General features: G+C 40.4%; 5 protein-coding genes across 7 annotated transcripts; 3 read left to right on the top strand and 2 right to left on the bottom strand.

Moving 5' to 3' along the window:
• Positions 1 to 1,633: 1,633 nt before the first annotated feature.
• Positions 1,634 to 4,461, top strand: LOC144272966 (histone H1-like). Its single transcript, XM_077831403.1, has 2 exons — positions 1,634 to 2,423; positions 4,230 to 4,461. Exon 1 carries the CDS (start codon positions 1,666 to 1,668, stop codon positions 2,308 to 2,310), a length of 645 nt encoding a protein of 214 aa, XP_077687529.1. The 5' UTR covers positions 1,634 to 1,665; the 3' UTR covers positions 2,311 to 2,423; positions 4,230 to 4,461.
• LOC144272993 (histone H2B 8) lies at positions 3,891 to 4,566 on the bottom strand. Its single transcript, XM_077831430.1, has one exon. It carries the CDS (start codon positions 4,564 to 4,566, stop codon positions 4,186 to 4,188), a length of 381 nt encoding a protein of 126 aa, XP_077687556.1. The 3' UTR covers positions 3,891 to 4,185.
• Positions 4,567 to 4,612: 46 nt separating this feature from the next.
• On the top strand, positions 4,613 to 14,940 carry LOC144272975 (histone H2A.J). Of its 3 annotated transcripts, none has more exons than XR_013347708.1 (2): positions 4,613 to 5,415; positions 12,475 to 14,940. XR_013347708.1 is itself a non-coding variant. In XM_077831420.1 (1 exon), the coding sequence occupies exon 1, from the start codon at positions 4,914 to 4,916 to the stop codon at positions 5,301 to 5,303; it is 390 nt and encodes a 129-aa protein (XP_077687546.1). In that variant the 5' UTR covers positions 4,613 to 4,913; the 3' UTR covers positions 5,304 to 5,515. The 3 variants fall into 3 exon arrangements, 1 of the variants encoding a protein (XP_077687546.1); XR_013347707.1 differs by lacking the exon at positions 12,475 to 14,940 and adding an exon at positions 5,834 to 6,025; XM_077831420.1 differs by lacking the exon at positions 12,475 to 14,940 and having other exon boundaries at positions 4,613 to 5,515.
• Positions 14,941 to 20,284: 5,344 nt separating this feature from the next.
• Positions 20,285 to 21,785, top strand: LOC144273004 (histone H4). Its single transcript, XM_077831441.1, has one exon. It carries the CDS (start codon positions 20,499 to 20,501, stop codon positions 20,808 to 20,810), a length of 312 nt encoding a protein of 103 aa, XP_077687567.1. The 5' UTR covers positions 20,285 to 20,498; the 3' UTR covers positions 20,811 to 21,785.
• A 533-nt stretch (positions 21,786 to 22,318) lies between these two features.
• On the bottom strand, positions 22,319 to 22,630 carry LOC144273015 (histone H4). The gene has a single exon (XM_077831451.1). It carries the CDS (start codon positions 22,628 to 22,630, stop codon positions 22,319 to 22,321), a length of 312 nt encoding a protein of 103 aa, XP_077687577.1.
• Between the last annotated feature and the right edge of the window lie 2,561 nt (positions 22,631 to 25,191).

Here is a 25,191-nt window from a genome sequence, read left to right on the forward strand (position 1 = left end):
ATAACAAAGGTGTTGTTTTAGGAAGTGACTAAAACAGATAAATTACATTTCTCACTTTAAACTGGCATTTTTATTTCTAATTATTTTAGAATAGTTTTAGAGCCCTATCCATAGTATAATGTGAATGTGGTGAGGCGAACCTTACTTTTCTAAAACAATCAGTGGAGATTCTGCATAGTAGACATTTGCTTGTCACCAGTTACAATCTGGTCAAATATTATTCTGGATCTTTAAGTTTATCATATTACCACATTTTCAGATTTCTGCCCAGGAGCTGTTTGTGGCCTAGTTCTCACTGATTAAAATCAAGATAATCTAAAGCAACTTCTGGCTACTGTTACCAAACAGAAAGAGAAGTTGCAATTTCTCACATTTGGTTGTGCCTGTATCATAGGATAGTGATAATTCAGCCATTGTTTTTTGAATTTTTAATTTACTCTACCAAGAGTCTTTGAATTAATTTAGAGGTTCTGTTACTTCTTGAGAAAAATGACTGACCAAGCAAACACAAAACTAAATCACATTGAAATTACTGCCACAGAAAAGATTAAAGTTCTCTCAAGCATTTTTTTTCTCTTGAAAAGGGTGGCATATATAACATGAAGACAAAATATAACACAGATACAATAGAGATAAAAGTAGGTAACTTGAAAAATGAATTATTCAGTTTATAAGAGCTAGTTTTGCATAGTAGTAAATTTAAACAGAAAACTGGACTTTTGTTTCTTATTATTCATTATTATTATTGCTATAAAATTGTTTCTGGCTTGCTATAAATCTTAATGAACGCTGATATAAAAGCACAGATTTTTCTTTTATTTCAGACTAAAACAATGCATAAATTTCATTAGTTTTCAGTTTTGCTAATATATTTAATGAATAGAAGTTATTTATTTTAATTGTATTTTTTTAGGAACAATTAATTCAGAGAGCTCAAGATGAGGTTTCTGTTCTATTTGAACACCTAGACCCATACAGTGAGACAATTACTTCCATATACATGTCTGGAGAATAAACATCCTTCTACAAGTCTTTAATCAGATCCCTGTGGCATTGCATGGGGGACTATTTCAGCAGAATTTAGTATTTTTAGGAGATAAAGGATTTGGATAAGGGAGACAGTTCTTAATCCATACTCCCAGTTCAGGAATGAGATTGTGTTACTTCCTTCTTTTCAAAACCAATTTATATTGACAACATACATTCAAATAACTGGCTTTATATCCTGAGTTGGAGAAAACCCTCTAAAGAACAACATTTCATTGTAGTTGTGGTTTTATTGCCAACGGTAAAGTTTTAATTTAAAGCGAAAAACAAAAGTTTCCCTCTTCAGAGGTCTCTCCAGCTCTAAGTATCAGGGTTTATTGGCTCTTCTTTACCTCATCTTTATTCTCTCCTACAAGAAACTCTACTGAATGAAAATACCCTCTTTGACCTTCACGCAGCTAAGAAATGAGGTAATTTAGTGATATATATTTTGCAAAAAATACACTTTTTTAACTCCGAAGAAACACAAACAGAGAGGAGAAAAGAGCCCTTTTGGGCTTGCAGCTGGGCGGGCTCTTTAACGTACCAATCACAGATCAGCTCTTCTCTATAAATTCAGGCATCTGACCAAATCTCTCCAGCCCAATTACTTTTGATTTGCTGAAAACGGTTGTCAGCATGTCGGAAACTGCGCCTGTTGCAGCGCCTGCTGTCTCCGCTCCTGGGGCAAAAACCTCTGCTAAAAAACCGAAGAAGGCGGCAGGAGGCTCTAAAGCCCGCAAGCCTCCAGGTCCCAGCGTGACCGAGCTGATCACCAAGGCGGTGTCCGCTTCCAAGGAGCGCAAAGGGCTCTCTTTAGCTGCTCTTAAGAAGGTTCTGGCCGCCGGAGGGTACGATGTGGAGAAGAACAACAGCCGCATCAAGGTAGGACTCAAGAGCCTGGTAAGCAAAGGCGTTTTGGTGCAGACAAAAGGTACCGGTGCTTCTGGCTCTTTTAAACTCAACAAGAAGCCTGGTGAGATTAAGGAGAAGGCGCCGAAGAAAAAGCCAGCGGCAAAGCCTAAGAAGGCAGCTGCTAAGAAGCCCGCCAGCGCCGCCAAGAAGCCTAAAAAGGCTGCAGTGGCGAAAAAGAGCCCGAAAAAAGTCAAGAAACCAGCGGGTTCTGCAGTGAAGAAAGCAGTCAAGAGTCCGAAAAAAGTGAAAGCCGCCAAGCCCAAGAAGACCACTAAAAGCCCGGCTAAGGCGGTGAAACCAAAAGCTGCCAAGTCCAAGCCAACAAAGGCCAAAACAGCGAAGGCGAAGAGGGCAGCGCCCAAAAAGTAAAGTGTAAATTTGAAGAGAAAATTTCTGACCCAACGGCTCTTTTAAGAGCCACCCACAACTTTCAGAAAAAGAGCAAAATTGCTATACTCGAGAACACTGTGGGTGATTTGAAGGTAGCCGGAGTACTCGCTTTGTTATATTAAGTCGGGTATAGTGAGTATGTACAAAGAGAAAGAATGCTCGTTCTTTCCGGTTTACTATTAGGATCATTTCCTGGGCAGTTTTAAATAAAAATATAGGGAGTGAAGAAGGTTGTAGCGCCGGGAAGCTATCGCTAAGACTCCCTTACCGTGACACGCTTCTAGGTAGCTTAGGAGTCAGCTGGTTAGGGGCGGGGTGCTTAGCTCCCAGGAGATTCTAGACTATATTGCTTAGTTCTAGCCATTTAGACCAGTCCTGACAAAATAAGAAACCGAGAACTACGCACTTTCTCCGTGCTGTTTGGCGATCTCCTCTCTGATTGGCTGATAGTGCAGATATGGATAAATCTTATTGGACATGTCCGAAGTTTTGAAAACCCCGCGCGCTCTGAGAAGAGCGCCCTTCCTTGTCTCTGATTTCATTGATCACAAAAACTGTCGTCACCAATGACCCGATCCTTGAAACGCTCGCTCCCTGAAGGATCCTGACTTTCCTATTTCCAGCCCCATTCCCCTAAAGCACTCGTCTTTCAAATACTTTCCCCCAACTATTAGAGAGACAAGGTGGGTAAGATAATATCTTTAAGCTTGTCTCTCCCACCAATGGAACTTGGTACAACATAAGATATTACCTCACCCACGTTGTCCTTACATCCTGGGACCGACACGGCTACAAGAAGACTGAATTTCCCATCCCAATTGCATTGTTATTGCCCAATTCCGACAGTTCCTGGAGCCCACTTCCTGAAAACTATTTTGTTTTCTCGTGTGTGTGTGTGTGTGTGTACTTGCCTCACTGTTTCTTTTTCAGACTGACCTATTTATGATCCCTGAACACTAGTCCCAGGGAACAAGCAGGGCGATAGACCAGGGTGGCTTTTTTGTTTTGTTTTTTAATTTTTTTAATGTATTCATATTTCCAATCTTGTATTAATTCGAGATGATTTAAAGGTGAGGACGAGCTAAATTCCTTTCCCCTCAGATTGATTACGTATGCAATCCAGAACCCACCAATTCTTCTCTTTACATTTAAAGTGTAGATAAAGGACAGATGGAGAATATACCTGGATTCATTTACAATACTTCCATAAACTGTTTCCTTGTATTTTTCTTACTTCCCAACACAAAATGTACCCTAGAACCAAGACGCTTCTTAGGTTTACTATATTGGATTAAACAATTTCCCTGTTTGTTATTGTTGCAAACCATGCCAGCTATTTCAAGTGCAACGTAATAGTTCATCAAGAGTTTTGAGTTAACTTGAGAATGTGTGATTTAAACAAGAGTTATTACATCATTGACTATTTCATCTGCGGGAAGTCTTGTCAGGCAAACTGACAGTTAATCAACGCAAAACGGACAAAAGTAGCAAGGAGCATTTATATGGATACTGAATGCCCCCCTTCAACAGAAAGATAAGTAAAAGAAAGCAGTAACAAATGATATTTATAACATTTACTTTCATCATTTGAGTATTGTATACAGTAAATTTTATTCTTATTTCTTGTATTTACGTGGATTTTGGTTCCTCAATAGGGCAATACATTTTTAAACTAGAGTAATCGCAATTAATGTATTTCCAGCATCAATAGCTAACACCGAAACTAAAAACGCAGAATAAAATACATGTGTTAAAACAACACAATGCATGGTTTAGTGCCAAAGCTCTTTTACAGAGTAAGTGGGCGGCTCTGAAAAGAGCCTTTGGGTTATAGATGTTAGCATTCATATATCTTTACTTAGAGCTTGTGTACTTGGTAACAGCCTTTGTACCCTCAGACACAGCGTGTTTGGCCAACTCCCCCGGCAACAGAAGGCGCACAGCGGTCTGGATCTCTCGGGATGTGATGGTCGAACGCTTGTTATAATGCGCCAGACGAGACGCTTCCCCAGCGATACGTTCGAAAATGTCGTTTACAAAGGAGTTCATAATGCCCATCGCCTTAGAGGAAATGCCGGTGTCCGGGTGAACTTGCTTCAACACTTTGTACACGTAAATTGAGTAACTTTCCTTCCTAGTTTTTCTACGTTTTTTATCTCCCTTCTTCTGGGTCTTGGTCACGGCCTTCTTAGAACCCTTCTTGGGAGCAGGAGCAGATTTCGCCGGCTCAGGCATTTTAACAGTTAAGTGTACTCTCCAACTCGAAAACGACAACAACAAAATCAGAAAAAAAGAGCCGTTCCTCCCTGTATTTATAGGTTTGCTATGCAAATGAGCAGCCTATGTTTTCTAGTTTTCTATTGGCAGTTGGATTCAACATATGGTTTCGCGTTTTATGCTGCAATTGGTCAATGTGAGATCCTCGTCTTCATTGGTTGCTCAGAGAGTGACATTTTTCAACCAATCATGATTCACTAATCTGTCCGGGAGAGGGAATAAAAGAGCAAGAATCGTTGCGTCATTATACTTTTCCCATTTGTGTTTTTTGTGAACGGTGGTCCTTGTGGTGAAGAAGAGTTACGATGTCGGGCCGAGGGAAACAAGGCGGAAAAGTGAGGGCTAAGGCAAAGTCTCGTTCATCTCGGGCCGGCTTGCAGTTTCCGGTTGGCCGTGTTCATCGGCTTCTCCGGAAGGGTAATTATGCTGAGCGAGTTGGAGCTGGAGCCCCTGTCTATATGGCGGCTGTCTTAGAATATCTGACCGCTGAGATTCTCGAGTTGGCTGGTAATGCTGCTCGGGATAACAAAAAGACTAGGATCATCCCCCGCCATCTGCAGCTCGCCATCCGTAACGACGAGGAGCTCAACAAGCTACTTGGGAAAGTCACGATCGCTCAAGGGGGTGTCCTGCCCAACATCCAGGCTGTGCTGCTGCCTAAGAAAACCGAAAGTCATAAAGCCAAGAGCAAGTAAAAGTGACTTAGAGAAAACAAGATAATTTTTAAAAATAACCCAAAGGCTCTTTTCAGAGCCACCCACAGGATCAGAAAAGAGCTAAATTATTTTGTCTTACGGATTTAATAAAGTGAGTACGCTTTGTATTTTTAACTTAATCATTTTGCTGCACTTTTTCCTCTTAGGGTTCCCCACGTTCTGCATGAAGGAATAAACCTTTCGAATTACCAGTAGTTGTATTGCAATGGATTTCTAGGTGTTATCGATATAATTTAGTATATCTATTCTTCGTTTTCGAAAAACAAATTTTTAATTTAAGATTGTGGTAGTTAAGTGGTATATGACAATTTTCAGAGTAGCAGCTGTGTTAATCTGTATCCGTAAAAAGAAAAAGAGTACTTGTGGCCCCTTAGAGACTAACAAATATATGGAAACTAAAAGTAAATCGTAAAACCTCACTTCTGCTATTCTCCGTATTTAACCCATCTCCCCAGTATTTTAATTGTGGTGTCGTTCTGCCTGTCTCTTACAAATGTATCACCTTCAAGGTCATTCCGAAAAAGGACCCTTAGAGACGTGAATGAATTTAGAGGATCGGCTGAAACACAAGCACAGTAAGAGGTAGATGTGTACAATAAAAAGGACAAAAAGTATCAAAATCCATGTATTACTGCCATTAATAGATCTCTCTGTGGTGTTTGTGCTCTGATTTAAGGGAATAAAGCTTTCCTGCAATGTAATTTAGATTTATTTGGAAATGAACAAATGAAACCCAGAGGTGCGGTGTGTTAAACCAAACTAGCTCCTCAAATCACCTAGACTGGGCGATGAAGCGTTGAATGTAGAGGAAAAACCCCAACAGAAAATGAGCTGCCACCGGCCGTGCTTATCAGTTGCTGCACTGGGCGGGCTTTTCAAACCTGCCAGCCGTTTTCCTTTCCTTGCCAGTCAGCTGCGTTTTGTATTTCTTCCTTCTCTCCCGTTCCTCCCAATCAACAGCGGCGCTTTCCTTTTTTCCTCATTCTCTCCTTCAACCTTCTGTACTGAAGAGATCAAGGCGCTCTAAAGAGTACGCTCTGCAGAACTGAGTTAAGAGGTTCTCAGAGATTTAGATTTCCCAGCTCACATGTCCAGAGGGCAGCTGTTTCGGTGCGGTAGGGTGCCGAGGTTGCCATGCGGTTCCCTGGTTATGTAGAGGGCGATGGGGCAGCCCAAGCGAGCCACAGCACCAGCTACGGGGGAACCTCTCAAGTGCCTATAACTCCATCTCGAGCCCTATCCCTCACAATCCATTTTATAATTTATCTCCATAATGTGTAATGCACTTTACTGCATCGACTCCCTGCAGAGCAGGAATGAAGGATAACTAGAGTACCTATGCTCCAGGAAGGTAAACAACTTTGATGGAAGAGAGCTTGGAACTCTGATGCTGTGCAGGTAGCTTGTAGCTGTGATACTGTGGGTGTGGGGTTCTGTTCTTACCTCCTCATTTCAAAGCCTCCCCCTTTATATGTCAAGCTCCAAATAAATGTGTTCTTCCTCCCAAAATGTAGCCCTGGTGTGAAATACAAACTTCCTGCTGCCATGCAATAGCTGTCTCTCCAGGTTAGGTAAAGCATCTTTCCTTTGAGTCCCATTAACATTAGAATGCTCCTTATTCAGTGCTAGGCCATCAGTTTATTACACTCAGGTTTACCTACTGGACCTCTATGGTCACAAAGAGCCTTTTGGGATAGGTTGGGGAGGTGTGTTGTGCATTAGATAGGGTTTCTGTGATTTATTTAAATAACCTTTATTTCTCTTGTTTTGACACAACAATAACTTGTGTTTGGGGTTTGTTTCCAAGAACTTAGTTTTATATGTACACCACACTTTTGTAAGCAACCTATCTTCTTTTGTGTGCTTTAAAAATATTTTAACTACATGTGTTAATTGTATATTTATAGGTTTTTTTTTTTTTTAAGGGAACAATTCTGGCTTTATTTTTGAAGGTTGACTATTTTAAGAGCAAACATCCCAAACACCGAGAAAAGAAGAACAGAATATAGGAAAAATGCATCTTTTCTCTCTGATGCTTCCAGTTTAGCTACAATGAAGTGTTGCAGAGCTACATTTTTTCTGGTCGGCTGAAATGTACTCTTATTGGGCGATGAGGGAGACTAGAGGTAGATTTCACTGTAACTCTTAAACTGGTCCAATTACCCTGTTTGTTACAAGCTGACCCCTTATATAGGTTTCTAGTCATTGGCTCTTGTTATACCTTTGCCTGCTACATTTAAGAGCTCTCTACTATAAACTAAACTAAACTAAAACAAAACAAACAAAAACTCTCCAGGTCAGTGCTTGGAGATTGAGAACAAGACACCTTGCTCATCTCTTGGATAAGATAAACAGAATGAGTTTCTTAAGTCTCTTTGTAAGGTAGATTTTCCAGGCCTCAGTTCATTCTTGGAGTTTTCTGAACCCTGTCCAAATTTTTCAACATCCTTTTTGGAGCGTGGACACTAGAACTAGACAAAGAATTACTATAATGGTATCACCAAAGCCACATAAAGAAGTAATACCATCGTAATTATACATCTAAGGTTTGTGTTAGAAGTCTTAGCAACAGCATTACACTCAGAGCTCCTGTTTAATTGGCTACCTACTTTTTTCAGAGTCACTGTTTTCCACTGTACGTGCATATTTATTGTCATCATAGGAACATTTTGGTTTGTTATGCTAACAATTCTCTTATCTCAACAGAAATCTTAACATGAGCAACTTGGGAGACTTCTGAGTGGTGTGTTTTTGGGAGGTGCCTTCATTGTTTAGATGGAAGGAAGGCTTTTAGCGGCCTTATGTGTATTAACCTCTTATTTTTCTATTTCAGTAACCTTTCCTTAGTTCCTCCTGAGCCACTGACACATCAGGCAGTCCAGTTCTTCCACTGATTATGGACATTCATTAATTGTGATACTTTTTCCCAGATGATTCCAGCATATTGAATACCCTTTGTCACTGTCTTCTGCCAGTGTTTCCTTGGCCATCCTCACTTTCTTTTTCCTCCCTTGGGTACTCCGTTCCATACTTGCTTACCATGTCTCCCATCTTCCATACAGTGTACATTTCCCAACCACCTGAGCCTTCTTTCTTTGTGTATATTATCTAACACATCCTGCTCTGTCAGCGCCCTTACTCTCTCATTTGTTATTTTGTTTTTCCATTAAATGTGTAGTGTTTTTCAACCATCTGTAACTGGCAGCTTCTAATCTCTTTTTATTAGTCACTGTCATCTTCCAAGTCTCTGCTCCTTACAATACTGCAGTATAGTCTGATCTTTAGTTTGATATGGAGACCTCTGTTTGACTAAATGTTGTTCATCCTTCCAAAGTGGTGTTTGCTTTTCCTAATCTTGTATGAATATCTGGATGGCAGCCACTTTCAAATATCACATCCCCAGGTAGCAAAACTCTTCTACCTGATCGATTTCTTTTCCATTCATGTACACCTTTGCATCTGTTAAGATCATGAAGGTAGGAAACCATACAACTGTGCAAAGATGTATATGGATGGATTACAGTAACATTAATACAAAAAGATCTCACAGAGTACACAAAGGGACAGGTATTCAAGGGTGTAAGTGGTAGAATATTTGGTCAATCAGATTGCATGGGAAAGCAAAACCAAAGATCCATTTTTGGACTCAAAGGAAGATAGGAAGAGTGAGGGATTACACTCAGAAGTTTAGATTTAAGGAGGGGGGGAAAGTCAAAAGTATTTCTGAATACATTGGCTTAGACATCTGTCCATGCTTCCATTTCACAGTATAAAATCATGATACTAGACAACTGCAGATAATTAACTGATCCCTACTTCCTAGATCTTTTACACGTATCATACTCTTGCGTGGAATCAGGACAAATTAAACTGAAATACATAAGGTGCGTATTTCAAGTTCCTTAAGTAGTGAATCCCTATATTCCCTCAAATTTACATTTTAGAGTTGGCTTGCGTGTTTGTGTGTCCAATCACATTTATTTTAGCAAATTATCGCTGTGGTGAATTGTTTAACTAGCATACTGTACTTCAGCATTTTTGGGCCTGATCCTCAGGTCTGGCCAAGCTATACCTAAGGAAGGAGCGAAAGGAGAAGGAACAATGATGGCTTTATGCCAGGGATCAGTGGAACCCCTGGCATGGATTAGAGTAGCCGCAGAGCTTTGTACATTTGAGTTTAGCTAGTAGTGGCCCCAGTGCTGTTCCAGCCACTGGAAACCATCATCCTGCAGGTGTGCTTCCATCATGTTGGAATTTGTAAGAGAAGGTGACATAAACTGTATCAATTACACTGGAGGAATCCTCAGTTGTCCAAGTATGATGGTTTTAAAGCCAGTTTGTGCTCCTGGAATAAGGGGAAAGATGTAAGGTTTAAAAAATCCACAGATTACTCCTACATAAATATCCTTGCCTTTGCTCTTACAAATAACAGAGATAATAGTAAATAAGTAAAGCCTCCAAAGATAAAGTAAATGATGCTATTTAATGGAAATAATTTACATTTAATGTGGCTTTACCACCTCCCTGAATTCACTCCTCAGTATGTTCCTAAATCTTAACATATACAATTTGTAAACAACAAATTAAAAGTACCTCAAACCTACTAAATAAAGATAAAGCCCACCACCACCAGAGGAAGCAATGATTTCTAATAGCAGCAATTACTGTATTTATTTCTCCCAGTTGTAACAGCTAACTGCATCATTTTTTTTCCAGTACCCCACCTGCATTTTGAAATAATGTGTATAAAGTATTTCTAAATTGATCAGCATGCACACTGCAGGCTACATGAATATATCACATCCTTAGACCCAACAGTTTGTCTGGCTGTACATATTTTTCATCCAGTCCAGCTTCCTCTTCATTCTAATATGTTGAAGATCTCGTCTTGCCTTCATAGCTATTACACACAATGGAATTACATTGTAATTAGTATGTCATTGATACTGTTGTTTCATGTAAAAAAGAATTTTCTATCTTGTTTACAGAATCCCAAGAAACACTCCACTCCCTGACAAGGAGATTGTAGTTGAAGCAGTGTCTAAGTCTGTGAAACTGGGTTATAGTTTCATGGTCCTTGGCAAAGTTAAGTATGTTACGTCACCCAGAATCACTGTTGGTATAGACAAAAAGCAAACTTAAGCTCAAATAAATTTGTTAGTCTCTGAGGTGCCACAAGTACTCCTGTTCTTTTTGTGGATACAGACTAACACGACTGCTACTCTGAAACCTGTTGGTATAGAGAAAAGGAGGACTTGTGGCACCCTAGAGACTAACCAATTTATTTGAGCATTAGCTTTCGTGAGCTACAGCTCACTTCATCGGATGTCTACAGCTCACTTCATCGGATGCATCTGTGAGCTGTAGCTCACGAAAGCTTATGCTCAAGTAAATTGGTTAGTCTCTAAGGTGCCACAAGTACTCCTGTTCTTTTTGCGGATACAGACTAACACGGAAGCTACTCTGAAACCTGTTGGTATAGAGACAGCCTTAATGGTAAGGTAGTAGGGTGAGAACAGTGTCCTTCACTGTCTGCTCAGTGTGTGTGTGTGTGTGTCTGTCTGTGTCTGTGTAGGGGGAAAGGGGGCATTTTTTCTATTTTTAAATAGAAATAAAGTTTGTCATCATTAATTGTGTGAAGCCACCCTCTGTATGTTTTAAGAAATGGTAGTGACCCACTAAGACTTGCATTACCTTGGAGGGGTAGCCTTGTCAGTTATGGTGTAGTTGTGCCACGGTTAAGGTTGCATTACAAAGTTCAGTTTAATAAGAGCTTTAAACAGTATCTTTGTAAAAATTGCATTGAAAAGGCAAAAATAAAAGCATAGACTATAAACACTGAGGATATTTGATTTTTTAATGGTAATTTGATAAATAACACAGGATGCCCAGGAGTTGCCACTATGATGTGGCCGTGAACAAGGCTAATGCAATCCTAGGATGAATCAGACAAGGTTTAACTTTGTTCAAACTCTGTCTGTCTGTCCATCTGGCCTCCTTCATCAGACTCCCAGCTGTGTGTCCTGACTGCTTCCTGCAGCCCACACTTAACCCATCTCGCATCTCTCCTGTCCTTAGATATCAAGCTGGGAGGGGATTGTTGTTCAGCTTCCTTAAGGAGAGGTGAAGAAGTCATTGATTTCTAGGTGTCAATGTCCTGGCAACTGTATTTGCCATTGTCTTCTCAGACACTCCACTGATGTGGGGATTGAAGCCCACTTGACTCAGACAGCTAGGTGCTATTCACAACTGTGTCTTAGTCTGCCCCAAGAGCAAACAGACCTTTTCCACCCACTAGGTAACAATGCAGCATATAGGGTAAACTGAGGCACATATACACTTCATATAAATATTACAGAAAATTCCCACTTTGTCACAAAAATATTAACAGTGACATCAGCAGTGTTAAGGCAGAATAACTTCCAAAATGCTTTCACTGTGTGGCAATCAGGTGTGTTAATATAATTGATACAATAGCATATTAGGTCACTGTCAAAGTTTTGCATTACAGTGAAAGTTGGATGAGTGAACAGTGCCCTCATCAACATAAGCTGTAAAATATGAGGGTAACTCAGCACAGAGATATAAAAATGTTTAATGTGTCATTCTGACTTTATTCATTCACAGCTACTCATCCCCGGTTTTGAGAAAAACTCAGTGGCACCAGCCTAGAGCAGTGTTCAGAACACAAGACAGGTGTCCCATCTAGTGAACATACTGGTCAAGTACTGCCCAGAGCCAGTTGCTCCAGAAGTAGGCGTAAGGAGTTTGCAACAATAAATCAGTGAACTGCTAGTCTCAATCTCTAACTCATCACAAGTACCACTGGAATACCCTCCCTGAGGTCTGAAGATGCCTCACTATTGCTTTACAGGTTTCAGAGTAGCAGCCGTGTTAGTCTGTATTCGCAAAAAGAAGAGGAGTACTTGTGGCACCTTAGAGACTAACCAATTTATTTGAGCATAAGCTTTTGTGAGCTACAGCTCACTTCATCAGATGCATCCTGTAGCTCACGAAAGCTTATGCTCAAATAAATTGGTTAGTCTCTAAGGTGCCACTAGTACTCCTTTTCTTATTGCTTTACAAAATCTGCAGCAGAAATTTTGCTCACGAGAAAACTGCACAAATATTCACCCTGTCTTATCTTTAGGGAAAGTGATCTGGAAATAGCATTGGTTCCCAAGGACTTCAGGCATGTGACGTTATCTCCTCCAGGGAGGCCTCGGATTCCCAGAAGGCCTTTTGAAATCTCCTACAACCAACTTCTTTGGTAAACTATTCCAGGAACTGTGGGACAGGGAGGTACCAAGAGTACAGGGCAGCTATTACATTATAGTAGTAGCATTAAAGGTGGCAAACTGCTCCCAAAAGAGCATGTCTATTGTGGACAGACTGCACTATTGGTACTTAAACTAATGTAGTCCAAGTTATCCAATTACCAACAGTTCAATTCTCTAATGAAGACACAGAGCATTTTGCAATGCCCAAGATTTATGCATTTGTAAATTGTCAGTGGCAATTACTTTTTGCTTCATTTTAATGTATTTGAATAACAATCTAGATTTAGAAAGAAAGAAAGAAAAAAGGGTGTAGACAGAACTATGAACCAGATGCAAAACACAGCACAAATTTAATTTATTTATTTGGGAAATCTGATGTATACAATATATTAATATAGGTATAAATACATTTTTCCTCAGATTTTATACATATAGAATATTAGTTGTGACAAGAAGTACTTTATTATTTTGCCAAAGCTACTTTGTAAATTAAGAACTGGTATTAAATATACATAGATACAAATATATAGAATCACAGAAACATAAGGCCAGAAGGGACTTTGAGAGGTCATCAAGTCCATCCCCCTTCCTTGAGGCAGGACCAGATAAACCTAAACTATCCCTGACAGGTTTTTGTCCAACCTGTTCTTTAAAAGTTCCAGTGACGGGGTTTCCTCAACATCCCTTGGAAGCCTGTTCCAGAGCTTAACTATCATTACAGTTAGAAATTTTTTTCTTAATATCTGACCTAAATCACCCTTGCTGCAGATTAAGCCCATTGCTTCCTGTCCACCTTCAGTGAACATGGAGAACAATTGATCACCATCCTCTTTCTAACAGCCTGTAACATGTTCGAACAGTCATCAGCTCCCCTCTCAGTCTTCTTTTCTCAAGGAAAAAAAAAAACATTCCCAGGGTTTTTTTAACCTTTAGTCATACGTCAGGTTTTCGAAACTTTTACCTGTTTGTTACTCTCTTCTGGACTCTCTCGAATTTGTTCACATATTTCCTAAGTGTGGTGCTCAGAACTGGAAACAGTACTTGAGCTGAGTCTTTATCAGTGCTAAGAGGAACAGGACATTTAGCTCCCAGGTCTTACATAAAACACTCCTCTTAAAGCAACCCACAAGGATATTAACCTTTGTACAAACTACATAACATTGTTGACTCATATTCAATTTGTGATCCACGATAACTCCCAAATTCTTTTCAGAAGTACTGCCACATAGTCAATTATTCCCTAATTTATCTTTGTGTGTTTGATTTTTCATTGCTGAGTATAGTATTTGCAATTGTCGTTACTGAATTTCATGTTGTTGACTTCAGACCAATTCTCCAATTTGTCAATGTCATGTTGAATTCTTTCTAATCCAGTCCTCCAAAGTGCTTGCAACCCTTTCAAGCTTAGTGTCATCTGCAAATTGTATAAACATATTCTCCACTCTATTATCCATGTCATTCATGAAAATACTGAAAAGTACCAGACCCAGTATTAACCCATGTGGGACCCCAATAGATACACCCTCACAGTTTAAAAGTGAAACTTTGATAACTACTCCTTGAGTATGTTCTTTCAACAAGTTGTATACTCATCTTATAGTAAATTCATCCAGCCTGCATTTCCCTAATTTACTTATGAGAATGTCATGTGGAACTGTGTCAAAAGCCTTATTAACATCAAGATAGATCACATCTACCACTTGCCCTCTATCCATTAGGCCATCATTCCTGTCAAACAAGGAAATTGAGTTGGTTTGGCATGATTTGTTAGAACATAAGAAGGGCCATACTGGGTCAGACCAAAGGTCCATCTAGCCCAGCATCCTGTGTTTTGACAGTGGCCAATGCGAGGTGCCCCAGAGAGAATGAACAGAAAACATAATCATCAAATGATGTATGTCCTGTCACCCATTCCCACATTCTGGCAAACAGAGGATAGGGATGCCACCCCTGCCCGTGCTGGCAAACAGCAATTGATGGACCTATCCTCCATGAATTTATCTAGTTCTTTTTTGAACACTGTTGTAGTTAAATGTATTCTTAACAAATACATGCTGACTATTCCTTCTAAGATTATTCTCCTCCAGGTACTTATAAATTGATTGTTTAATAATTTGTTCCACTATCTTTCCAGGTATCAAAGATAGGCTGACTCGTCTATAATTGCCTGGGTACTCTGTCCCCTTTTTAAAGACAGGTTTCAGAGTAATAGCCGTGTTAGTCTGTATTTGCAAAAAGAAAAGGAGTACTTGTGGAACCTTAGAGACTAACCAATTTATTTGAGCATAAGCTTTCGTGAGCTACAGATCACTTCATCGGCTGCATACTGTGGAAAGTGTAGAAGATCTTTTTATACAGAGTGGGTTTGTGGGGTGGGGGGGGTGAGAAAACCTGGATTTGTGCTGGAAATGGCCCACCTTGATTATCATACACATTGTAAGGAGAAAGAAAAGGAATACTTGTGGCACCTTAGAGACTAACCCATTTATTTGAGCATAAGCTTTCGTGAGCTACAGCTCACTTCATCGGATGCAGTGAGCTGTAGCTCACGAAAGCTTATGCTCAAATAAATGGGTTAGTCTCTAAGGTGCCACAAGTACTCCTTTTCTTTTTGCAAATACAGACTAACACGGCTGTTATTGTAAGGAGAGTGATCACTTTAGATAAGCTATTACCAGAAGGATAGTGGGGTGGGAGGAGGTATTTTGTCATGCTTTATGTGTATAAAAAGATCTTCTACACTTTCCATAGTATGCATCCGATGAAGTGAGCTGTAGCTCACGAAAGCTTATGGTCAAATAAATTGGTTAATCTCTAAGGTGCCACAAGTACTCCTTTTCTTTTTTTAAAGACAGGTACTACGTTTGTCCTTCTATGGTTTTCTGAAACCTCACCTATCCTTCATGAACTTTTGATTACTAATGGTTCTGAGATTGCTTCCGCTAGTTGGTGAAGTACTCTAGAATGAATTTCATCAGGCTCTGATGACTTGAATACGTCTGATTTATCTAAATATTCTTTAATCTGTTCTTTCCCTATTTTGGCCTACATTACTCCCCCCTTGTTGTTAATATTAATTGTGTTGAATATCTGGTCAGCATTATTTTTTTCAGTGAAGACTGAAGGAAAATGGACATTAAACATCTCAGCTTTCTTGGTGTAACCACTTATTAGCTTTCCTGTCCTGCTGAGTAAAGGACTACACTGCCCTACATCTTTCTCTTGCTGATGAATTTAAAGAACCTCTTCTTGTTGCCCTTTATGTCCCTGACTAGGTCTAATTCAATTTGAGCCTTAGCTGTTGTGATTTTTTTCCCTACTTGCATGTGTTATTCTTTGTATTCCTCCTGAGTAATTTGTCCATGTGTCCACTTTTGCTAGGATTCCTTTTTGATCTTCCAGGTTATTAAAGAGCTCCTGATGGAGCCATATTGGCTCCTTATTATTTGTCTATCTTTACTTCACATTGAAATAGTTTACAGTTGTACCTTTTTTTATATTATCTCCTTGAGAAACTGCCAGCTCTCCTGAACTCCCTTTTCCCCTAGGATTTGGTTCCCATGGTAGCTTGCCTACCAGTTCTCTGTTTGTTCAAGTCTACTTTTTTTTAATGTCATTGGCCTTATTCTGCTGCTCTCACTCCTTCCTTTCCTTTCCTTAGAATCCTTAAATCTACCAAACTGCCTTCCACCTTCAGATTTGCTACCAATTCCATCCTGTTTGTCAGACTCAGGTCTAAAATGGCAGTCCCCCTCGTTACTTCCTCCATTTTCTGAAAGAAAAGGTTGACCCCAATGCTTCCAAGAACTTGTTGGACATTTTTCTATTTTGTCATATTACTTTCCCAACAAATGTCTGGGTAATTAAATTTCCCAGGTCTTGTGTTTTGGATATTTCTATTATTTGTTCTAGAAATGCCTCATTCACCTCCTGTTCCTGATTTGGTGGTCTATAGTAGATCCCTACTATGATGTCACTCCTTTTTTACCTTTTTTACCTTTTATCTTTTATACCTTTTATCTTTACCCAGAGACTTTCAGCTGGTCTGCCTCCCACTTCCTTCTGTGCCTCAGAACAGGTGTATATATTCTTGATGTATAATGCAACATCTCCTCCCTTTTACCCTACCTGTCCTTCTTGAACAAACTACAGCCTTCTATACCAATATCAAATCTTGACTTATCCCACCAAGTCTCTGTGATGCCAATAATGTCATAATTTACTTCATATACTAACAATTCCAGTTCTTCCTGTTTATCCCCCATGGTCCTTGCATTTGTGTATAGACATGTAAGATGTTGACCAGATTCCCCCACTGATTTCCCTCTTGTTGCTTTTATGACCCGATTGTAAATTTTCCATATTCCCACCAACATCTAACCCTCTTCTAATATTAACTTTTCTTTCTGCCTACCTGTGGGCTTTTGTCACCTACATTCTTTGAACTTAGTTTTCACCTCTCCTTACTAAATTGGTAAATCAGTGTGTGAAGATGCTGTTCTCCTTCTTGGCCAGATGGACCCCATCTCTTCCAGCAAACCTTCTGCTTTGAACCACGTCACATGGTTGAGGAAGCTAAAACCCTCCTGTTGACACCATCTGTGCAGCCATGTATTTGTGTCCAGATTGCATGTGTTCTTGCTTAGAGCCTTATTCATAACTGAGAGGATGAACGAGAACACCATCTATACCCCTGACTCCTTCACCTTAGCTCCCAGAGCCCTGTAGCCTGCAGTTAGCTGCAGTCAGCTAGCATCCTCCATCCCAGGTGTCTCCATGTGCATCCTAACAATGAAGTCCTCATGCTCCTGGATGACATGTAAATGAGCTATCTCCTCCCGCAGATCTCTTTCCTTATTCCTGAGGGACTCCACCAACAGACACCTCTTACATTTGGTGGTTCCCTCTGGCTTTCATTGCCATGGCAATGCTGGAGGCATTCCCAGTAAGTACACACCAGGGCCTGGGTGGAAGCCTTGAAGATCAGGATACCTGTCTGGCAGAGTTCCCCACAAGTGGAGGCAGGGGAAGAGCTAGAAGTGCTGTTGGTGACATATAGTTTTCCTCCCATGGAGGGTACTAAAATCAAAACAAAACAAAAAACACACAACCCTACCTCCCTCTGCAGGCAAATTCAACTTAATCTCCCAGCTGCCTTCATCTCACCAGCCACAATTGACTTACATTCTATTTGTGATCCACTATAACACTCAGATCATTTTTAGCAGTCACTCTCCTTACAGTGTGTATGATAACACCCATTTTTTCATGTTCCGTGTGTATATAAATCTCATCACTGTATTTTCCACTGAATGCATCCGATGAAGTGAGCTGTAGCTCATGAAAGCTTATGCTCAAATAAATTGGTTAGTCTCTAAGGTGCCACAAGTACTCCTTTTCTTTTTGTGAATACAGACTAACACGGCTGCTACTTTGACACCTAGCCAGGTATTCCCCAATTTGTAGCTGTGAATTAGATTTTCTCTTAGAAAGTGAAGTACTTTGCACTTCTTCTTATTGGATTTCATCTCAGACCAATTATTTTTGTCAAGATCATTTTGAAGTTTAATACTGTCCTCTAAAGTGTTTGCAACCCCTCTGAGCTTGGTGTCATCTGCAAATTTTATTAGCACACCCTCCACTCCATTATTCAAGTCATTAATGAAAATATTGAATAGTAACAGATGCAGGACTGACCCATGTGGGAACTCTCTAGTGCATCCTCCCAAACTGATGGAGAACTATTGGTAACTACTCTTTGAATATGGTCTTTCATCCAGTTGTGTACCCACCTTACACTGAAAGCTGTTATGCTTTTCCTTATTTTGGTATATCAGAGATGAATACATTTCCTAAATGAAAATTTACATAATAGAACAAGTTAAGAAAGGGGAACAATATTCAGAGACACCAATTCTTCTTCCATTTAAGTAAATGGAAGGCATACCATTTATTTAAAATTAAGCAATATAAGGCCTTGCATTAACATTTAAGTATAAGTGGTAAATCCTTTCATTGGAAATTTGTATGCAAATCACACTGGAGGGAGAGAATGTTTTTTGAGAGATTTACCAGAAAAAGGAATATCAAAAATAGTGACAGGTTTCAGAGTAACAGCCGTGTTAGTCTGTATTCGCAAAAAGAAAAGGAGTACTTGTCGCACCTTAGAGACTAGCCAATTTATTTGAGCATGAGCTTTCGTGAGCTACAGCTCACTTCATCGGATGCATCTGATGAAGTAAGCTGTAGCTCACGAAAGCTCATGCTCAAATAAATTGGTTAGTCTCTAAGGTGCCACAAGTACTCCTTTTCTTTTTATCAAAAATAGTGCAATTAAATGAGAAAGAAAAAATGTGGATGTAAACTTAAGAGCTGAGCATTTTTGATGGGTGCATTTCAAGTACATAACATGCTAATACTGTGAAATTTCATTTCATGTGCCACATCTATCATTTTTTATTTGAGAAATTAAGAGAAACTAGCCGTTGCAATCTTCCCCCACCACCGTCCACACAGATTTTATTTCTTTAACAAATAAGGTCTAGCACGAAATATATTGACACTGTTTTGTTGCAGTAAATTGGTGAGTATGTTGAACACACATCAAAATGTATACATATTTCAAACAAGGGAATCAGGTCTATAGCCATATTTTTATATTTCATATATTTTAAACAAATCATACCCTGAGTTTCTATGTCCTTCTTTTCCCTTTCTCTTGATGGGAAAAACATTCCAGTATTCAACACATAGGTAATCCTACTATTGACAACGATAAAATATTAGAAGTGAAAACAGAAGACGCCTTATTAGAAATCTCCACGATTTAAACTAATTAATTGAAACAGCCAGTAGATGGCAGCAGAGGCCAAATTGGAAATGGCTGATATATTCCTTAGCTCTTTATTTCACAATTTCATTATTTTCACCCAAGTTTCTTAATGGTCTAAAGGTTCGTAAATAATTGTTATACTGTTACCATAAAGAGGACTTCATACATAATTTTAATATCATGTCAGAACCTGGAGTGATTGCCCCTTCCAACCAGGGGGGTAGGAAATTGTTTCCACTTTCAATTTACAGCTTTGATTTCTCAGAGTCGCTGGAAAGCAAACGGACTTTAGTTTTCCAAATAATTTCATTTCCCAGTGATTATTCACAGCAACGCTCATCATCTCATAATTATGCAAAAATATGTTTTTATTTACAAAAACAACCAAAGCAGAAACGTCAATCACAGTGAAACGAAGGAAAGAAGAGCGGGCACCGTGCCCCGCTCCCGCCCGGGCCCGCTTTGCCGCATTGTCTGGCTCGCAGAGCAGCGCCCCCGCCCAGTCCCCCACCCCGACTCAAGCTGTAGAAAATGGCGGCGAACGGTAGAGACGGGCCAAGGAGAGAAGGGATGTGTCAGGAAACCTGATTGGTCAGATTTTGCCGCAGCCCACAAATCCTCGAAACCCAGAGAGGAGCGTTTTCAACCCCAAACAGCCGCCGACGCGCGACCCTCGCCCGGCAGACGCACCAGAAGGGCAGCGAGACTAGCGGCAACGGAGTTTGAAAGCGGCCGTTGTTTTAAGCCAGGGGCGCGGAGGACTCCACTCTACTTCCTGGAGGTAGGGCTTGATAAGGGGTTTCCGCATCCTACCTGGGGGTGAGGCAGGGTTCTAGGAAGCCGTTGGGGGGAGGGCCCGTATTTATTTTACGAGAAAGCCTCGGGGGGTGTAACTCTCGCAGGGAACAGACCCGTGCGGGTGCGGGTGGGGGAGGGGGAGAGAGGGGAGCGAAGAGCCCACCCTTTTTCTTTTCAGTTCTCAATCAGGTCGTCCCGCAGACACTATACCGAGACTTCGTACCGCGTCCAGGGAGTCGGTGGGCTTGTGTCTGTGATTTTACCATGTCTGGTCGCGGTAAGGGGGGTAAAGGCTTGGGGAAGGGAGGTGCCAAGCGCCATCGTAAAGTGCTTCGGGATAACATCCAAGGTATTACTAAGCCAGCTATTCGTCGCTTGGCTCGTCGCGGGGGGGTGAAGCGTATTTCGGGGTTGATTTACGAAGAGACCCGGGGAGTGCTGAAGGTGTTCTTAGAGAACGTGATCCGCGATGCTGTCACTTACACTGAACATGCCAAGCGAAAGACCGTAACGGCCATGGATGTGGTTTATGCTCTGAAGCGCCAGGGTCGCACTCTCTATGGTTTTGGCGGCTAAACGGGTCCCTAAAGTCAACAGGGCAACACAAAGGCTCTTTTAAGAGCCACCCACTTTTTCACAATTAGAGTTAAATCATTTTCTTAATATAGGAGACGGCTCTTAAAATTAACTCGAGTAACTCAGTTTTTCTAAGTCTTAAGACTTGTTTTAAATGCGAAGATCTTTACAGTATAAATAATAAAGTAACTAGGAATTTAAAGTATCCAGTGTAAAAATGCTTGTACATTCGAAGATTTTTTTAAAAAACATCTTACAACTTGGTGGTCAATACGTTTAACAGAGAACAAGGACAATATTAGCGAAATTTGGGGTTTTAAGCCCAATAACCTGCTACATTTTGTTACCTCTTTTTGCAACTTTTTTTTTTTTAAAAAATCAATTGAAAAGAATACATATAAAACTCTTATAAAAAACAAAGTAGCTGAAAAGAGCTTTTGGTTGTCGATACAAATATTTTTTCAGGTAAATTTAATTAGTACTTCTAGTAGCTGGTGATAGATTTAGTGCACTAAATTTAAAACGGGGCGGGAGGTCTTTAATGACGTTTTTCCTTTATAGTACAATAAAAATACTAATAATGCATTGTTGGGGTTTTTTTTCCATAACGTCCTACTAGAGAACAGCAGCTATTATCCTCACTTTCTAACTGAGCAACAGGGAGATCATAAAAGTCTTAAGAGATACCAGAACTGTCAAAATCTGCTCCTACTCCCAAGAAATAGTCTAAGAAAGCTGTGACCAAGACCCAGAAGAAAGGCGACCAAAAAAAAAAGTAGAAAGACCAGGAAGGAAAGTTTCTCCAACTATGATTACGAAGTGCTGAAGCAAGTTCACCCTGAGACTGGTATCTTCTCCAAGGCCATGTGAATCATGAACTTTTTTTTTTAAATGACATTTTTGAGCGCATTGCCAGAGACACAACACAGCATGTTTGTCACTCTCCCCTGGCATCTACAAAAACAACGAGGAGTCTTTGTGGCACCTTAGAGACTAACAAATCTATTTGTGCATAAGCTTATTATGCCTAATAAATGTCTTAGTTTCTATGGTGCCACAAGGACTTCTCGTTGTCTTTGCTGATACAGGCTAACAACAGCTACCGCTCTGATGCTGTATCTGAAAGTACAAAAGCTGTCACCAAGTATACTAGCTCCAAGTAAATGCTCTTAATGCAGAAATTAATACCTAGAACCCAAAGGCAGCCACTCGTTTCCAGTAAGAGTTTATCATTTCTTACTTTTCCTCTAACAAATACTATCATTCAAGGAAGCCACCACTAATTTTACTGCTGAAAAACACATACGCTATACTTTAACCAAAGCACTGTCATTTACATACAAACATATTTAGCGTAAATACTCACGTATTTCATGTAAATTGAATAGTTTTTCATGTTAAGTTTTCACATCACAGCATAAGAACACAAGAATCATAGCTCTTATTGTGAAAAAGTGGGTGGCTCTTAAAAGAGCCTTTGTGTTGCCCTGTTGACTTTAGGGACCCGTTTAGCCGCCAAAACCATAGAGAGTGCGACCCTGGCGCTTCAGAGCATAAACCACATCCATGGCCGTTACGGTCTTTCGCTTGGCATGTTCAGTGTAAGTGACAGCGTCGCGGATCACGTTCTCCAAGAACACCTTCAGCACTCCCCGGGTCTCTTCGTAAATCAACCCCGAAATACGCTTCACCCCCCCGCGACGAGCCAAGCGACGAATAGCTGGCTTAGTAATACCTTGGATGTTATCCCGAAGCACTTTACGATGGCGCTTGGCACCTCCCTTCCCCAAGCCTTTACCCCCCTTACCGCGACCAGACATGGTAAAACCACAGACACAAGCCCACCGACTCCCTGGACGCGGTACGAAGTCTCGGTATAGTGTCTGCGGGACGACCTGATTGAGAACTGAAAAGAAAAAGGGTGGGCTCTTCGCTCCCCTCTCTCCCCCTCCCCCACCCGCACCCGCACGGGTCTGTTCCCTGCGAGAGTTACACCCCCCGAGGCTTTCTCGTAAAATAAATACGGGCCCTCCCCCCAACGGCTTCCTAGAACCCTGCCTCACCCCCAGGTAGGATGCGGAAACCCCTTATCAAGCCCTACCTCCAGGAAGTAGAGTGGAGTCCTCCGCGCCCCTGGCTTAAAACAACGGCCGCTTTCAAACTCCGTTGCCGCTAGTCTCGCTGCCCTTCTGGTGCGTCTGCCGGGCGAGGGTCGCGCGTCGGCGGCTGTTTGGGGTTGAAAACGCTCCTCTCTGGGTTTCGAGGATTTGTGGGCTGCGGCAAAATCTGACCAATCAGGTTTCCTGACACATCCCTTCTCTCCTTGGCCCGTCTCTACCGTTCGCCGCCATTTTCTACAGCTTGAGTCGGGGTGGGGGACTGGGCGGGGGCGCTGCTCTGCGAGCCAGACAATGCGGCAAAGCGGGCCCGGGCGGGAGCGGGGCACGGTGCCCGCTCTTCTTTCCTTCGTTTCACTGTGATTGACGTTTCTGCTTTGGTGGTTTATTTGTGCAGTGTATGACATTGTGAGCATGGCTGTGAATCGCTGCAAACGCGATCGCTCGGGAAACCACAGATTTGTTTCTGAGCCCTGAACATCCCTCACCATACCGCAGGAGACGCAAGAGAGAGTTAGTTATTTGGTACCCATTACTTAGGGCATCGGGAAGCTCCTCCACTCCTGTCTGTTTCTGGCAAGATTTTCAATGCTTCCTAGCTGTTGCATGTTTTTTTTAATTGATAATCTTTACTACCCTAACATATTTGTTTCAGTTTGTGTGTATCATACTTATTGACAAGAATACAGAACACCATTATTTCTACCATTATTCAGAATGTTACCATTTTCTATCACGGACAAACAAGTTTTTGATTTCACAGGAGCCAGACTCAGAGAACATGCTAGATGCATGGAAGAAATGGCGAGTGTTAGTGCTGGGGGGACATGAGAGGAGTGAAGAAGGAAGTCTCTGCATTCTGGCTCAAGACTCAAGTTACTAGGATTAATAATAATAATAATTAATAATCAAAAGGATAGTTCCAAAGTTAGCTCTTGACTGAATACTTACCAAGTGAAACAGGAGTGTGTATTTTGTAATCCCTGGGTATTTGCAACAATGAAATTTAGACCATTATCCACAATTCCTTCCCTGGCTCAACACAGAAACTTTCAATCTAAACATCTGTACAGACGGCTGCTGGACAGAGATAATATTTCACTGTTAGGTAAATATCAGGTGGGTCACTTTAGATTCATATAATGCCCAGAAGTATGATCGTGCATAACCATATTAACAACATTTCACACATATACAGTACTTTTTAGATGGTTGCAAACTTTTACTACTTTATTTTGGCAAAATGGTGGTGAGATCAGTAGACAAACAGGACCCTCCCATTTAATAGAGAGGAAACTGAAATAAGAGAAGGGAGTTTTTTAGTCAAGGCCAAAGGAGAAGAAATCACTTACAGATCAGAAGTAGAACTAGTGAGACTGTTTTTTTCTGTCTCTTCCAAAAGAGAATTTAATTTGGTGCCATAAGAATCTTCATTTTTCATACTTTGTACAATTTTATCAGGACATTTGGTCAACATATTGTTTAGTAAAAAAAATGGCATTTTTCCCATAGAACATCTTCCCTCATGTTCACTAACTAATCTTTTAACAACTAAAAAGTTTATTCTTTTTCTTATGATTAATACATGATCATAGTTGCATACTACTAGGCACTACAAGGCTATTTAAAATATTAGGGCCATAGACAATAAAATTAATGATGAAAATATGTTCTTAAATATTTTATAAAATTTTATGGATTAATATTCTCAACTTTAACTTAATCTCAACATAAATTAATATCAGGAAAAAATAAAGTGTTGCACAAAATAATTACATGGTCAAAGATGTAAATGTGTTAATTTAATTGAACAGATTCCAGAAACCACAAAGTATCCCAGGTTCATTTAAATTATCTCATTATGCATATAAATGAAAATATTTTCTTTAAATTTCTCATCACAGAAGAGCAATACGAAGTGTGACTGATTCATAGGTCAATATAGGAGCAAACTAGCTTTGACTTGTAAAACATATACATATTTTCTTTATGTATACAATCTAATTGGGGCAACAATAGAGAATGAACTTAAGAATTTATTTGTTTTATTGTACTGTATAATGTCATAGAATCAAAATTATGTCTCTTCACTTATTATTATGTGATAATACTGTAACATAAATGAGTTCCCAATTAGAACAAAATGGGTACAGTATATATCACTCAGCAAATTCCACAGAAACAACAGGGGTTCCTTAGGGGCTTGTCAAGGTTCCTCCCCCACTCTGAACTCTAGGGTACAGATGTGGGGACCTGCATGAAAA

This window comes from Eretmochelys imbricata, chromosome 1 (genome assembly GCF_965152235.1).
Source record: "Eretmochelys imbricata isolate rEreImb1 chromosome 1, rEreImb1.hap1, whole genome shotgun sequence".
Taxonomy (NCBI): Eukaryota; Metazoa; Chordata; order Testudines; family Cheloniidae; genus Eretmochelys; species Eretmochelys imbricata.

What these genes read in the sequence shown, in the direction of transcription:
- LOC144272966 (XM_077831403.1), top strand. Translation starts at nt 1,666, where the DNA reads ATGTCGGAAACTGCGCCTGTTGCAGCGCCTGCTGTCTCCGCTCCTGGG.
- LOC144273015 (XM_077831451.1), bottom strand. Translation starts at nt 22,630, where the DNA reads ATGTCTGGTCGCGGTAAGGGGGGTAAAGGCTTGGGGAAGGGAGGTGCC.
- LOC144272975 (XM_077831420.1), top strand. Translation starts at nt 4,914, where the DNA reads ATGTCGGGCCGAGGGAAACAAGGCGGAAAAGTGAGGGCTAAGGCAAAG.
- LOC144272993 (XM_077831430.1), bottom strand. Translation starts at nt 4,566, where the DNA reads ATGCCTGAGCCGGCGAAATCTGCTCCTGCTCCCAAGAAGGGTTCTAAG.
- LOC144273004 (XM_077831441.1), top strand. Translation starts at nt 20,499, where the DNA reads ATGTCTGGTCGCGGTAAGGGGGGTAAAGGCTTGGGGAAGGGAGGTGCC.